Genomic DNA, 15,662 nt, shown 5'->3' with positions numbered 1-15,662 from the left:
GTATGTTGTGACTCAGGATAAGTTTAAGAAAATAATTACACCCCTCTTACAGTTATGTTTTAGACTAATGATCTTTGACAATTATTCGTCTTTTATTGAAAGCCTTTTTGAAAATAGATGAATATTTATGTTTTAGAATACCAAATATTACACATTAACTTTAAGGCGACTATATTTTGGGAGGTGCCCAATACATAGTTGAGTTTTAGTTTTATGAGTATGGGAACTACATTATAAGATATACTAATATTAACTTGAGGTTTTAAAAATGTATTTAATTATTTAAAAATATTAATTTAAAAAAACATTGAACTACATGAATTACAATTGATCTCAACTTTACAGGATTCGCCCTTTTTCCAAAAGTACGCTGTGGACCTGAGTACGCCCCTCCTTGGAGATGGGTCGTACGCTGTGTGTAGAAAATGTATACACAGACAAACGGGCAAAGAATACGCCGTGAAGGTAAATACTAACTATTTTTTAATTTATAATTTTCAATAGATGAATAGATATAACTGTATTTTTTTTTTACTTTATATTCGTGCCATTCCATTGTTAGTGCTTAGAAGGTCATTTTTTTATCAAATATTGAGTTCCAATCGATGATGAATGACTTTTTTCACAGATAATATCATCACAGAGAAAAGACGTCAAACAAGAAATCGAATTGCTCAAAGCGTGTCAAGGATGCCCTTACATTATAACCTTACATGAAGTTTTTCACGATTCGGTAAGAATAGTTTTATTAGAATTAGATCGGTAACTACTATTGGATTTCCTCTAAAATTCTTAAATTTTTGCATAGACTTAGTACTAGTGGTAGATAAATTAATCGCTCTAATAATTTGTGTAAATTTAGTGGGCATTTTTGCCCAATATTTACTTTTTTAAATTTGTTCCTCTACGTTATGTTTTATACTCTCATTCCTAATTAATTTTTTTATTTTTTTTATAATATTTGGATTTTCAAACTCAATTTTGATATTCGAATATTTTCAAATTTGATTTCATCTCATATGAATGACAGCCGATATCGTGTAAACATTGGCCTCACCGCGCAAGTTGTTTTATTCTTTTTTTTTATAAAAAGAATATCGGCATTGTCCCAAATACAAGGTGTTAATAATATGCACAAACATAAGTATTTACACACACAGGCGTTCACGTACATCGTGACGGAGCTGGCGCCGGGCGGCGAGCTGTCGGCGCTGCTGGGCGGCGCGGGCGAGCGCGTGGCGCGGCGCGTGCTCGTGCAGCTCGCGCTCGCCGTGCGCCACATGCACGCGCGACACGTCGTGCACCGCGACCTCAAGCCCGAGGTGCGAGGCGCTCGTTTCATTCCTAATTCGTTCATTTTGGACATTTTTGTGAACTTGATTGATCGGGATGGGACGGCTTTTGACCAAATACTCGTCACCCGCCTTAATTGATAGATTTATCGTCAAAGGTTAGGCGTAAAAAGCCCTCTGTAACAAATTTGCCTCATACCAAATTTCATAAAATTCGGTTCTGGAGTTTGGCCGTCTAAAGCCGCAGACGCACGGAGTTACCTTCGTATTTACAGTATTAGCATAGATTTTATTTCCTAAACTGTTTACTTTTGAGGTAAACTCGACTGAATCGAAGAAAAAAACAATCGAACGATATCAATAGAGTGGTCTTAAAGAATCTTATTTTTTTTTATCAGAACATTCTTCTGAGTAGTACACGTTTAAACGAAGCGAAGGTGAAAGTAGTCGACTTCGGCTTCGCGCGACGACTACCCGACTGCGACGAACGGCAGCGGATGATGACGCCGTGTTTCAGGTACTTATCTTATTAGATGCGAACATTCATTTTTTTTAACAAAAAAAAGTAAATTACTATTAATACGTATATATATTTTAAATTAGCATACACATTATACGTGGAAAAGGTACTAATCTGAAGACAAATTATAGTATTTTTTAAATTATACTTAGGAGACACACACACACGAGAGTGCGCACAATCCCAGCAAACCCTTTATTCCTTCACTCTTATCACCCGAATGGCCTGTAAATGCGATACGACCATTGAGAGTTTGAAATGTACTTTCGAATTAACAGAAAATCATTACATTCTCAGTAACTTGACCCGTCTTGGACTCTCAATCCAATCCACCAGGATGGGCTGTAGGCCTCCATGTTAATGAATGCTTGTGTAACGGCCATGTGTTGGGCAGCCTGCCGTACGCGGCGCCCGAGGTGGTGTCGTGCGCGCGCGGCGGCGTGGCGGGCTACGGCGCCGGCTGCGACCTGTGGAGTCTGGGCGTCATATTCGTGAGTACTCTATATTATCGCCCGACACGCATATGTAACTGGCATAAAAGCAATTTAAAAAAATTACTCATTAAAAGGTGAAATTATTACTCTTGAAAGTGTAATATTTGCGCTCAGATATACTTTAGTAAAAACGCTTGTAATGTGTCTCAATGAGATCGACAAACAATATAAGTAAGAAGTCAGCAGAGAATTTAAATAAATTTCAAATAATTCCTTTCAGTACTGCCTGCTATGCGGCAAGGCTCCCTTCCAACCTATCTCGAAGAAGGAACCGGTCACGGCTTTCATGGATAGGATCAGAAGCGGTAGCTTTACTATGGAAGGTGAGGCATATACTCTAGAACTTTTATTTAACCCATACGTCGTGGATTCTGGCTTAATCCGGCTCGAAGGACCATAACGTATGTATACAACCATATATACAATTAAAATTTATTTCAATAAAAAACTGCTATTAACTTTTAGTACAATGTTGCAATTTTCTTCTACGTTTTATCAAAGTACCTAGTTGATATTTTTATTGCTTATTTTATTTAAAAATATACCACACAGGTCCAGCGTGGGATAACATATCCGAAGATAGTAAACGCCTCGTGTCGGGCTTGCTCGCAGTGGAGCCCGCCGATAGATTGACTGTCAACGAGCTCCTACAAGACTTGGGAGTTAATTTCCAAGATGGAAACAACTTCAAACTACAGGTTCGATTAGTTTCAATTTGTTTAAAGTAAAAACAACGAGAAATTTAAAAGAAAATCCAAACATATTATATTTAATGTGGAAAAAAATAGCTGTAACAGTATACACAAATAAGACGAAAGTTACTCTGAGAGATCCGTTTGCATCAGAAGTCCGAAATGCTAAAATTAATTAATTTAAAAAATGTTTCAGGATATGACCAAAGCTGATCTCTACAAGCGGCGTAGTAAAAATAAACAAAGAAAATCCAGCACTTCCGAGCCGGGCACTTCTAGACAGACGGAAACGACTACGGACACTGAGGAATCTAAGGAGACGTCACTCTTGGAGACCATAAACAACCTCAAGAATAGAATGAACAAGAATTCCATAGAGAACGACGTGGAACTCATCAAGGCCAACACCCAAGACACGCCCGTCAACGAGGCAGACGAACCGAGCTTCGACATTAACGACGACATACCGTCTGTTAAACCAGTAGAAAAGACATACGGTAAATCGAGGTCTAAGCTAGACGAATATATTTATATAGAAAGTAGTCAAGGCTTAGAAGACACGGAAGTCGCCTTCCCAAAGACGAGTCGGAAGAAGAAAGAGTCACAATCACCGGTACCGCGGAAACGCAGAAAAATAGATACTCGTTCCGCCAAAAAACAAAAGGTCAATGGAGATACTAGAGATTTGAAAAATAAAACGCCAGAGAAACGTGGCAGAGGACGGCCCAAGAAGATTCCAGAAGCCGACGAGAAGAAATCTAGAACAACCAAAGAGTCTATCGAAAACGATAAAACTATCGTCACTAGAGCGACTCGTAAACGTAAGTACGAGGAAATCGAGAAGCCGGTTCTCAGAGAAAAGGGCCAAAACGGCCGGCAGTCGAGGAAGGCGAGTGCGGAAACGAAAACCGAAACGCGCAAGGTTGCCAAAGCAAAAAGAACCGTAGAGCCATTGCAATTAGAACTACAGGACACACAAAACGTGAGAATGACTCGTTCGAGGAGGAGACGCCTGGAAATAAGCCTCTCTCCCTCCGAAGTGAAGAGCGTAATACCGGCTTTTTCATTCGAATCCGACCGAAGAGTTAACTCGATCGAGAGCAATCGATCCAAAACTTCTAATGCCAAAGGAAAGAATAACCTTAAAGGGAAGAAGAATACGAGTAAAGCGAAAAAGCCCCCCGTTCGCACCACGAGAACTCGCGCTAATCGTAGGTGAAATAAAGTCGTTCCTACACAAGTAAGTCCGATTTAATTTTCCAAAAAAAAAAAAAAATTAAATGTAACGCCATCCGTTATCAACTATAGACAATTTCATTATCCTTTATAGTCTGTTACGCCGTCTGGCAACTGAATATATTATCTAGTTTCGAAAATTCCAATATGGCGTTCAGCTATTTAACCTCGAAAAATTCCAAATAACGAGACAGATAGTGAAGCAGAAATTAATTTAAAAAAAAAAAAGTTATCGACGCTTGCTCACGCATAGTTTAGTAAAAAAAAAGATTATTTATTCAAAAGAGTAAGTTATATTTCCCTAGTTAGCTGCTCCAATCTAGTTCGAAATGAATTAACGGTAATCTGTTTTTTTTTTATTTTTAATTCTTTTATTTAATGTTACTACTAATTTTTAAGTCACTCTTTTTCCCTATTATTACCATTAGAGTAATTCTTTGATGTTGGTTATTATGTATTTTGAATAGGTAATTAATAATTAATTAATAGGCAATTTCGATGTGTGGTTGAGCACTTCCTCCCTTAGCTGAAATTAATTTCTATTTCAATCCGGCAACGACTTTCTGATTAAGTTGGGTTTCTATGATTTATTAAATTCTAATTCGTTAGTTTGAGTCTAATGAACAATTAGAATTTAAGATTTGTCGTAATTTAATCTTATAATCCTATATTTTTGATCAGAAGGCATCAAGATGGTTTTTATAGATCTCTATCATTTAAAAAAAAAAAATAGTTTTGTGTGTGTATATTTGTTTGAACGTAGTTTAATAGGTTAAATTTGTAAATTATCATAAACGATGACATTTTTACATATACTTCCATTTAATTATCCAAATTATATAATTTTGTGTATGGTGAAAGTGCCAAAGCATGCTTAAAAATGTTGAGTAAATTTGTATAAAAACGCACGCCTTTTTATGTCTCTTGTAACACGATTATTTCTTCGACTGTACTTTCTCAATTTAGTTTTCCTCCATTGTTTTAAGCGCTTTTACCAAATAACAATTGATTTTGATTGTTTCGATGTATATAAATTTAGTGTTTAGTACAAAAAAAAAACGGTGGAAGAATTATTATTATTTATGGAAAATCTCAAAAAAAATACGCCACTGTCGATAGCTGAAGGCATATCATTGGTGTTTAAAAAAATCATTTGCTAAATTTCTTTTTCAATGTAATTTCGTGTCTTCGACTTGTATGGGATAAAAGTGTGTTCATATATAAAAAAATATGTCGTATATATATTATATATATTTAAAATTTTATAATGGCAACACAGCGGATGATATGTCACAATATTTATATACCGTTACAAAGACTATAAAGCAATAACAATAATATTGATAAATTGATTCATTTATATGAGAAAAATGCTTTATAAATTGTTACAACTGCATAAATATATGTAAAATTTATCATGCAATAATTCTGTTGTATTGCCAGTTTTATTGTTGGAACATTTGTATTATTAAACACATACGAGTTTAAACAAATTATTATCAAAAATAAATGTGAATTATACTCGTATTTATAGATTTAAAAAGCAAGCTGTGGTAATTCTTTCACTTTGATTGTATCGAAAACATAAAACAAATTTGTTATAAGTGAACTTGTATCAAAATTATTGTAGTTTCATCTAACCATGTTTTAATTCAGACATTTTATTTAAATGTAAAATTATTCATTATTATTATTATTAATTAATATTCAATACGAACTTAAACATTGTATTCGACAAGTAATCACACGGTCGCACTATCTATAAGTATCAAGACTGTCCCAGTTTGTTTACAACAGGTTTGACAGTTCATTAGTATTAAAAAATGTCTCAAGTTCATAATAATAAAAAAATATATGTTTGCTAAAACTGAATCTTTGCAAAGTTAATCGTTGCGTACAATATTTTTATTTTCGTTGATATTTTCTTTTATGTAAGAGTTTATTTGGACACTTTTACTATGCTTTCTTTAACAGTTTTCTTTGAAATGCGTAAAATATTTATTTTTATTATAATGTATAAATCACTTCATTATCACCACTTTCATATAAACTTTCATTAAAAATCAGTATTTAATATTGGTCTGAAAAGTCCAGTAGAAAAACTAAACAATTACAAAAATTTCCGATTGTTATTAACTGTCAAAATGAAATTTATCATCAGGGCTCATGTCGTTTGCATCGAAAAAGTGTGTTTATCACAGCTTGTTTATATAAACAGCATAATAAGGCAAGTCATTATAGACGCGAAGTGAATATTTGGTGGGAAATTAAGAATTTCCATTCGCTTGAGATAAGTATTACGTCAGTACGTCGTAATGTATGTAAAAGTGCACTTAAATGGATTGAACCAAAAGATTATATAATTTTATAATAAAGTGATAGAAGTTATTATTGTAGTGTCGGCGTTAAACAAATTTTGTAAAATGTTACATAAATGCCGGCCGAGATATTGGATTGTAATAAATATACCATTTTAACATTTGTCTATCGTTTTATTAAAATACCCTTGATGTTATCAACAAATATATACATTGATTGGACTACGGTGGTGTTTCATTAAACAAGACTACGTTTGTTAAACACTGGTTGAAGATCCAACAGAATTTATACAGAAAATACTCCGTAGGCGAACGGACCTGTTGGTAAGTGGTTTGGGAAGTAAGATGTTTTGTCTTTTGTGCCTGCAGACACATAAGAAAGGAGCACGGAAGGGTCTGCTCCAGGCCTCGGGTTCGGGGGACTTTCAAACACCTGGCCTACATGTTTCCTTAATGCTAAACAAGACTTTAAAACTATGCTTAGTACCTAACTAAAAGTTGATTGTAGATGGGAGGTCTAATACAAATATCATCCTGTGGATAAAATTCGAATAAATAAATAAATAAATGCATCCTGAACGGGTAATTATCAAATAAAATGACTACTACTGCTAATCTTTCTAATGTTTGTCAGCCTTCCTTCCAAAACAGATTTAGCGCCTCACCGATGACTCAGATATGACGAATATCGGGGAGGTGCTCGGGTTTTTTTGGGTAGATTGAGACGTTTCTGATGTCTATACCATTTGAGTTCCAGTGTCACTTATGTATTGTACTTCTTATTTTAACTTAAACTTTATTTATGTACCGCGTCTATATTCTACGTATGTTATTCTAAGTTATTTTTTCAGTCTTGTATTTCAATAAATTATCTATATACATATATTACTTTTTTTTTTGGACAATTTAGTTTAATTTTCTCAACATATTAACACTTATCAAAATGAAAATTACTAATACCTTCCAGACTTCGCAAATTAAACTTATAGTTTTAGCAATATTACGAGATATTTAAATACGCGAGGCGTGGATGATATACATTGTACGTTCGGTAATTTAAGATAGTACGCACCCCACACCCAGATCCAACGATGCCCTTAAGAAAGACGGGACCTGACCGGATGCGGAGAGCGAAAAACCAAGATTTTTTACCTCAGAAAATCTGTACAGCAATGGATTGCAATTGGATAATGATTATGAAGTGGTAAAAACTTTATTTCGAGGTCGTGATGGCAAGCTAGTAGATTAATAAGTCGAACAGTTGTCTGTTTATTTTTTATAAATGATATGAATTCAATGGATTTGCGTCTATCCAAAGATTTATGATTAAGTAACGGATATTAAATAAATTTTAAATAATTAATTTAATTTTAATCGATGGACTTTGAATAAATACCGATATTTCAAAAGTATCGACAGCAATTTCAGTAAAATATAGTATTATTTCTCATAAATAGTTTTTCAATAGATACTATCGATAATATTGTACAACTCTAATATCGATATATTAACTATTGATGGGCAATTGAAACATCCATGTGACATTAAATAACCGTATATCATTTAACCGTATCGGCCCTGGCAGAACTTAAGTGTGGTGTTACTACAGTAAACACTGTAACTACGCTAGTTTACTACATCTAACATACTAATTAGCTTTGATTGAACTATTTTGTATTCAAATGGTCTCTCAGTCTTTATAAAGTCTCAGTCAAAATCTGAGATTGTATAAAGTTTTTATAAATAGTAAATAATTCATAAGTTTGCTCATGAGAATACTTATGCAATAACTGTTTGCTTTAGATCAATTATAAATAAATTTAATGATAACATTATTTAAAAATAAATAATTATTGATATGGTATGAAAATAATTTTTCGTTTTTAAAATTATTTACAAAAGTACGTAGTATGTAAAATCACGTATAAGCTACACAGGATTAAGTGCTAACATGTTGTTTTATTTTAGATGAAATAGTTGTAATATTAAAATTAAGAAGTCAAGTATACCAATTAATTAATTCCAAATCGCAAGTAAAAAAATAACTTACTTATTCGGAATATTGGTACTGGCAACTTTATCATAGATCGTAAATGTGAGGAATTTTGACATTATTTATTCTGTGGTGTCAGACGTCAGACGGAGATGTCTAGTTTGTGTGTAAAAAATAATTAATTTGTCGACGTTTTTGTGTTACAATTATGTGAATAATGAGATGAAAGTGTAAATAAATGTTAGATTAGTGTACGCTAGTGATTATGGCGCATAGTGGTGGTGTTTTAAGCTCGGATATATCGCGTAGGAATCCTCAAGATGAATACGAGCTCATACAGAGGATCGGTTCGGGCACTTACGGAGATGTGTACAAGGTAGGGGACCTTTCTAAACTCTATTTTTTCTCATCATCAGGTTGTTTGTAACCAATTATTTCGATTCGCGAATGATTCACCGTGCTTATGAGCGATTCGTAACGGTTCATGGATCGTCATTCGCATACGATATTTGGTGTTCGATGTCATTTGTCGCTGCATTGAATTTTGTATGAAATTGGCATGAAGTATTTTATAGTGGGCATATTTTTAATAAACAGCACGCGATTGCTGCGGCCTTGAATGTAAAATGAGTTAATTAAAATGAATAAGTACACACCCATTCAACATTAATAATTCGAAATGGCTTTGTCTCGATTTTGTTTTTTTTTTCTCGAATACGTATTGCATCGTTAATTACCTCTTATTGTCCTTGGAGGAGTGCTGTTGATAAGATACAAAATTTATTCTTTGAAAGGAAAAACATTAACTATGTTTATCTCATAATTTTTTACTCCTTAATAATTATCAAGTAAACACGCCCAAAAATAAAAATAAAAAATTGCAAATAATTTTATTGAACTGTGCCTTAGTTATTGTACATTTATAAAATTAAAAAAAAAAATAAGCTAAAAACATAAAATAATTTACACATACATTTATACTAATAGTAAGTGTAGATGTTTGAATAGGAAATTGTGTAAAGATATCATATTTCATACAGCACACTGATATGAAATTAGGACAGGAATTACATAATAAGCAATTGAAATGCAAGCTAAACATATCACAAAATATGTATGAATTACTCTGAATAAATGTTGTTGAATAAATTGTTGATCATTTGCATTAATTCCAAATTTGAATAGAAAAAAAAAAAATTATTTATACTCTTCACTTTAAACCATGTAACACAGATTAAAAATATAATTTTAAACATTAAGATATAGATGCAAGGTATTCAGCACAATTTGATTTCAAACAATTGTTTAATTGTGTTTTATTGGTAACCTTTATATCAATAATATTTACAAATAATCCAAGCATTGTGTTATCAAGGGTGACTGCCAAAATTACTGCCAGTGTAACAATCAATAACATACAATTAGTGTGATTTATTATACTATATAATAATTAAGATCAAGATTTATATAATAATTAAGACCAATAAATCTATTAAATAAATGTTACATTAACAATATTTAAACTAAACTACTTCACTGAGGATTAAATCAAACTATCAAATTAATTATTGTTGAATGATTTTTACTTAAAATTGTCTATTAATAAATATAAGTTGTGTCTTTTTTGTTACTTTACATTGGTACTTGCAGAGTTCATTTTTATTTTTAAAGTGGAAAATTCTGTAGGTATTTCATTTGTCAGATTCTGTTAGTCCATATGAATCACACCTTATTCATGTTAAACTAATAAATTATATCTCAGATATATTGTTAGATATAAGTTAATACAGTAAGTCCTACTGACACTATGATTACATTCATTATTAGACTTACTCTTATTTGTGATACCTTTAACTGAAACTCATGCCACAGGCTGTAAATTGATTACAGAGCATAATCCAGCTCTCTTAAGGAAATGTATCCTTCTAATGTACGCTAATTCAATGTAGGTTTGTTATAAGCTTCCAAGTAACATATTTAATTCTATCAATTTCTTCACCAAGTGTTCATTATCGTGTTTAAAGAATTAATAACACAAATTAATTATGTCACCAATGCTCCACTAATCTTCGGAACTAAGATGTTCGGTCCCTTGTCCCTGTAGTAAGAAGTAGTGTGTACTCAGTCTTACCTTCGATACTAGACAAAACAATACAAATTAATGCTTTAATTATTTAACCATTGTATTGCACTAAAATAATAACTATAATGTTTAATATCATACTATAAAATATACACAAAAAACATTAATAACAATTAAACCATAATTCTACAAATTAAAATGAGTAATTAAATGTATAAACTACAATACTTTCTCAGTAAAGTTATTACCAAATAACAATAATACTTCTTAGTAGAATCATAAATAGTAGTAACAGTTCAAAAACAAAACTAGGCCATTGTTTTAAAATTCTAATAAGAAATGTTATGAAAATTATTGCATTTAATAATTGTTTTAATGCAATAAATGTAAGTTATTTAATTATGCAATTATATTACTATCAGAATAGTTACAATTAAATGTAATTTTGTTCAATATAACCACATTCTATTTAAAGTTTAAATATACTTAAGTCAATGACTCAGCGATGTGTTTGATATTAACAGCTGTTTCTATATTGATTCGTGAACGTAACAATAAATTCATGGATATTTCTTACATTCAATTAATAATAAACAAGTGTTATTTGACTCTTTATAATATATTTGGTATACTATAAAATGCGCTTCTTTCGAAGCTTTCTTCCTATGGGCTTTCAACTGGATCACCAGTTTTTTGGCAGATTGGAGCATCGATGTACTCTACTTTCAAATTCTTCAATTCTGGTGTTCCACAAGGCTGCATAGTATCACCTATTATGTTTCTTCTGTTTATCAATGACTTGTTGAAAATTATCAATATCCATTGCTATTCAGATGATAGTACCGTAGACACCTCATACACCGGCCGCGCTAATATTTCTCGGGATCATTTGACAAGAACCGGAAAATCAAGTCTGTTGAAACAAAGTCTCGGAATGGGGCAGACGAAACCTAGTCCAATTCAACCCCAAAGAGGCACAAGTTTGCTCGTTAAACGCTATAAAGTCACCATTTGTCGTATCTCAATGCGGCTACTATCTGCCAGAGATAGTGTCCAAATAATCGTCTTCGATGTTTGAAACCTCGTTCAGTTCCGCGGCCAATTGTAAGATAAAGCCAAATTGGCATGGAATGGCATAAGGAGCTTGATGTGCTTAGCAAAGCAAGACCGTACTTTAGATATTATACTGGCACATGTCGATGTGTTAGTATTTTAGACACGTCCACATTCGATGGGACGACGATTCGATACGACCGAAGGGGATGGCATATCACCGGAGAGGCATCAAAGCAATCGTGCAACCCATAAAGTCATTGGTCATGCGTTTATTTCTTTTTTATATTTATGGCATAGGTGGGCGGACTGGCAATTGGACCACCTGGTAGTAAGTGGTCACCTCTGGCCGTAGACATTGGCGTCGTAAGAAATTTTAGCCAATACTTACATCGCCAATGCGTTTTCAATCTTGGGTACAGAAAAGAAATGATTATAATATCTTAGACTACTATTGTATATTGTCAATGATGACCACTTACCATCATATAGCCCATTTGCTCAAATGTATCCTTCTCATATGTTATATTGAAAAACGTCACTAACACTTCATCCATTATAGCATGTGATTTAATTACAAAGTCAAGGATTTTTATTTATACGACTACAACACGATATTGTAATCTGATGTAATTGTTTGAAATAATGTAACTTACATATGTGCACATTGTTATGTAAAAATTGTAATTTCTTAACTAATGAAAGGAGTTTCTGGTAGACCAGTTAGCTGTACTGTTCACAAAATTCACCTAACTATCTCACTGTTTTGCTCACAATATCTATCTTTAATTTGGTGTTTAAGAGAACTTGAATTTATATACGTAATATTTATGCTATTGTTTTTTGTATTTTTTAAATGTTTCTGAATTATTTCGCCTTTTGCTCGGCTTAAAAAAAGACTAAGTACCTGTTTTGTAGAGCAATGTACATGTTCTTAAAATAAATCTGCAAAAAATTACTATATTATATATATATTTACTTTTTACTATATTCCAACCAAAAATTAGAGGAAAAAAGCCAAATAAACAACATTTGACAGCAAATTGACGCGATCTCATTGGCCGGGAGCTTGAATTATCTATGACATTTATTATGGATTTGCGAAAAATGGCGTTTTGATCATCGACGAAAGTGTTATCGAAATTTTGGAAGTAAAATTAAAGTGGCTACGTGCAATAGTGTTGTATTATAAATAAATATATATTAATCATATACACTTAATAGTGCACAACATAGCATAGTTATTAGCAAATCGCATTAAATACGTAAATATAGGTTTTGTTTATCATTTTTCCTACTTCAATTGGAACGGGCCAATATAGCCTATTTACTAACAATATTTAAAACGGGATATTTACCATGTTTTTTATTTTTATTTGGTGGAGTTCGATATTTCGTCGTTATCGAATGTCTTGTTCACGAGAAAATAATATAGCCTATGTCTTTCCTTGGGATTCATATACTGATATTATTGATATACTGAAAAGAAAATACTCGGAATTGAGAAAAACCGGTGGCTCTTCCGCTGGTTCTCGTTCGTGTTTTCTTTTCCGAACCGGTGATAGTTTTTATTGTGTAGCGCTTCCGTATCAAATATAAAATATTAATTTACGACAGAATGACCCGCACAAAAATATATAGTTATTGACTATATATATCGGTACGGGTGCTGTTTATAAATAAAGAAAATTATATTATATAATTTTGGAGATTATATCCGACATACAAACAAATTTTCCCTCTTTATAATATTAGTATAGATGAGTACATAATCAGTCGCCCATTATGGGATTACGCATCAGATAGCTTGAAGTTGATCTCATCATCTGTTTTCAAGATAGATGAAAGTCTTTAGAAAACATTAATTTTCGTTTTAACCGTAACGTCGTAATAATGATCTTTATTCGGGTATTGCAGCGTACCCGATTAACTTCCTCAATTGTTTTCAACAATTTTCAAATTATCTGCTCATGGGTGATCTGTCACTTGTTAGAGGCACTTGTGATTAGAATACATAATACCAGGTTGAAAGACTTCAGACCATGATGGGATCTCTTGTTCTGGAATATGTTTTATGTGATATTTATCTCAGTTATCAATTACGATAGGAAAGGTACCTGAAAGCAACTTTACTACCTCGTCTAGTCTCACAAATAAACTATCTTTATTGAATACATGTCGAACACATGTTTCTATAGTACATTTTAGGTATGGAAAAAAAATAACGAACGTACCCACGTGTCACAGTCATGTTTGTATGGTGTCTATTTAAATAGTGTGGGTTTACCTTTAAAAAAAAAGTATGATTTTCATCATTGTTTGTGGTCAGAACCGAGACAACCGACCAATGCGTCACGTTTGAATCATCGTTGCGTTCATCTCAATGTAAATATCAAAGATCAGCGATTTTGTTAGAAATGGTATGAAATTGGTTCGATTGTGTGCCGTATGTAAAAAGTTATTATACAATTAGTGAGTTCGTATTTGATGGCATATCTTCGGAATTAAACGATCGCCTCCTGGATATTGAGTATCGTAAACGATACCAAATTGATAAAAAAATCCCGCTGAGTTTCTTTCGCATGTTCTTCTTATGACATTTTCTTTTCCGAACTGCTAGTAAAGTTTGACTTGAATATAGAAATATTGTATAAAGGAAATTGATTAGATTCGATTCACTCACGCCCGGTTATTACGTTCAAGAAACGTTTCGTCTTGCATACGGCTTGAAGAATTGTCTCCGAGGCGTAATTCAAAAGCTACCAATGTATTGTTAATTACAGATCAGAAGGCTACAAATAAAAGATAGTAAGTTAAATGTACGAAGTACAGATACTTTTTTATATTTAAAATTGGAAGACAGAGCAAAGGCGTCAAGTGATGGCTTGCGGTCACTACCGCCCCAAATAGATAATAAGCTAAAAATATTAACATCGTTAATCTGGCATCCTTCTTGGAACATCTAATGTCTCACCCATAACTTCACGATACTGAGAAATGCTGCATCGCGGTAGAATGAATGACGTTTTGCACAAAACCAAAACCATGTAAATTTTACTGGTACTTATATTTCATTTGGTTTGATAACCACAGCATTACATGACATTAACAGCCTGTAAATATCTCACTTCTGGGCTAAGGCATCCTCTCCCTTTGAGGAAACGGTCTTGGACTATATTCCACCAAGCTGCTCCAATCCGGGTTGGTGGAATACACATGTGACAGAATTTCGTTGAAATTAGACACAAACAGGTTTCTCACAATTTTTTTTTTTACCGAGTACGAGATGAACTATAAACACAAATTAAGCACATGAAAATTCAGCGGTGCTTGCCTGGGTTTGAACCCGAAATCATCGGTTAAGATGCACGCGTTTTAACCACTAGGCCATCTCGGTTCGAAAGCCACAGAATCCATAAAATTATTGGGTTTTTTTTTTGTATATTAAAAGTTACAATATTATATTACTTGGCAGATCGTTATCATTTCCATCCGAAGTATTCCCTGTTCTGTTTGATAATTAGATACAATACATTCGGTACTTATATAAGATTTTAGCATTTACGTTCGTTTTTTGGCTTCGAAATACTATGATCTAGATTCAGCATAACCAGGTCAACTGTGCTGTATTGTTTCAGTCGTAATTTTCGTTTTTGTGCTTATGTTATGGATTGCATATATGTTTTAAGTTATAAATATCAATAGCCTATTCCAATGACGAGAGGACAAATTGACAACATTTGACATCGAATTGACGCAATTTTTAATTTTGCCGTTTCATAGATTCAAGTCAATTGTAAAAAATACATTGGTAAAGAAGGCATATTATTCGATAAAAGATTATGTTGATGATAAAAAAGCGTGGAGTTAATGCTTGTTGACATCCAGGCGGGAGACATGACACACTTATATAATTGTATTTAACTAACATGACTGTATTTTTAGATGTTGAAAAAGAGTAACGTTCTACTGAGTTTCTTG

At 32.9% G+C, this 15,662-nt stretch overlaps 2 protein-coding genes across 4 annotated transcripts in view; both read left to right on the top strand.

Moving 5' to 3' along the window:
• LOC125073863 (ribosomal protein S6 kinase alpha-5-like) overlaps positions 1-6,713 on the top strand; it is a 107,966-nt gene extending 101,253 nt beyond the window's left edge. For both annotated transcript variants that reach the window (XM_047684944.1, XM_047684945.1), the window contains exons 11-18: positions 346-465; positions 629-733; positions 1,161-1,322; positions 1,691-1,809; positions 2,207-2,303; positions 2,527-2,629; positions 2,859-3,004; positions 3,195-6,713. In XM_047684944.1, the coding sequence (XP_047540900.1) occupies positions 346-465; positions 629-733; positions 1,161-1,322; positions 1,691-1,809; positions 2,207-2,303; positions 2,527-2,629; positions 2,859-3,004; positions 3,195-4,217 (1,875 nt within the window). In that variant the 3' untranslated portion in view covers positions 4,218-6,713. The remainder of the gene's footprint in view (positions 1-345; positions 466-628; positions 734-1,160; positions 1,323-1,690; positions 1,810-2,206; positions 2,304-2,526; positions 2,630-2,858; positions 3,005-3,194) is intronic.
• A 1,973-nt stretch (positions 6,714-8,686) lies between these two features.
• Positions 8,687-15,662, top strand: part of LOC125073935 (mitogen-activated protein kinase kinase kinase kinase 5) — a 42,751-nt gene continuing 35,775 nt past the window's right edge. For both annotated transcript variants that reach the window (XM_047685051.1, XM_047685050.1), the window contains exon 1: positions 8,687-8,921. In XM_047685051.1, the coding sequence (XP_047541007.1) occupies positions 8,811-8,921 (111 nt within the window). In that variant the 5' untranslated portion in view covers positions 8,687-8,810. The remainder of the gene's footprint in view (positions 8,922-15,662) is intronic.

This window comes from Vanessa atalanta, chromosome 26 (genome assembly GCF_905147765.1).
Source record: "Vanessa atalanta chromosome 26, ilVanAtal1.2, whole genome shotgun sequence".
NCBI classification, from domain to species: domain Eukaryota; kingdom Metazoa; phylum Arthropoda; class Insecta; order Lepidoptera; family Nymphalidae; genus Vanessa; species Vanessa atalanta.
The sequence above is the reverse complement of the archived record's forward strand: the minus strand, read 5'-3'. Positions and strand labels throughout refer to the sequence as shown.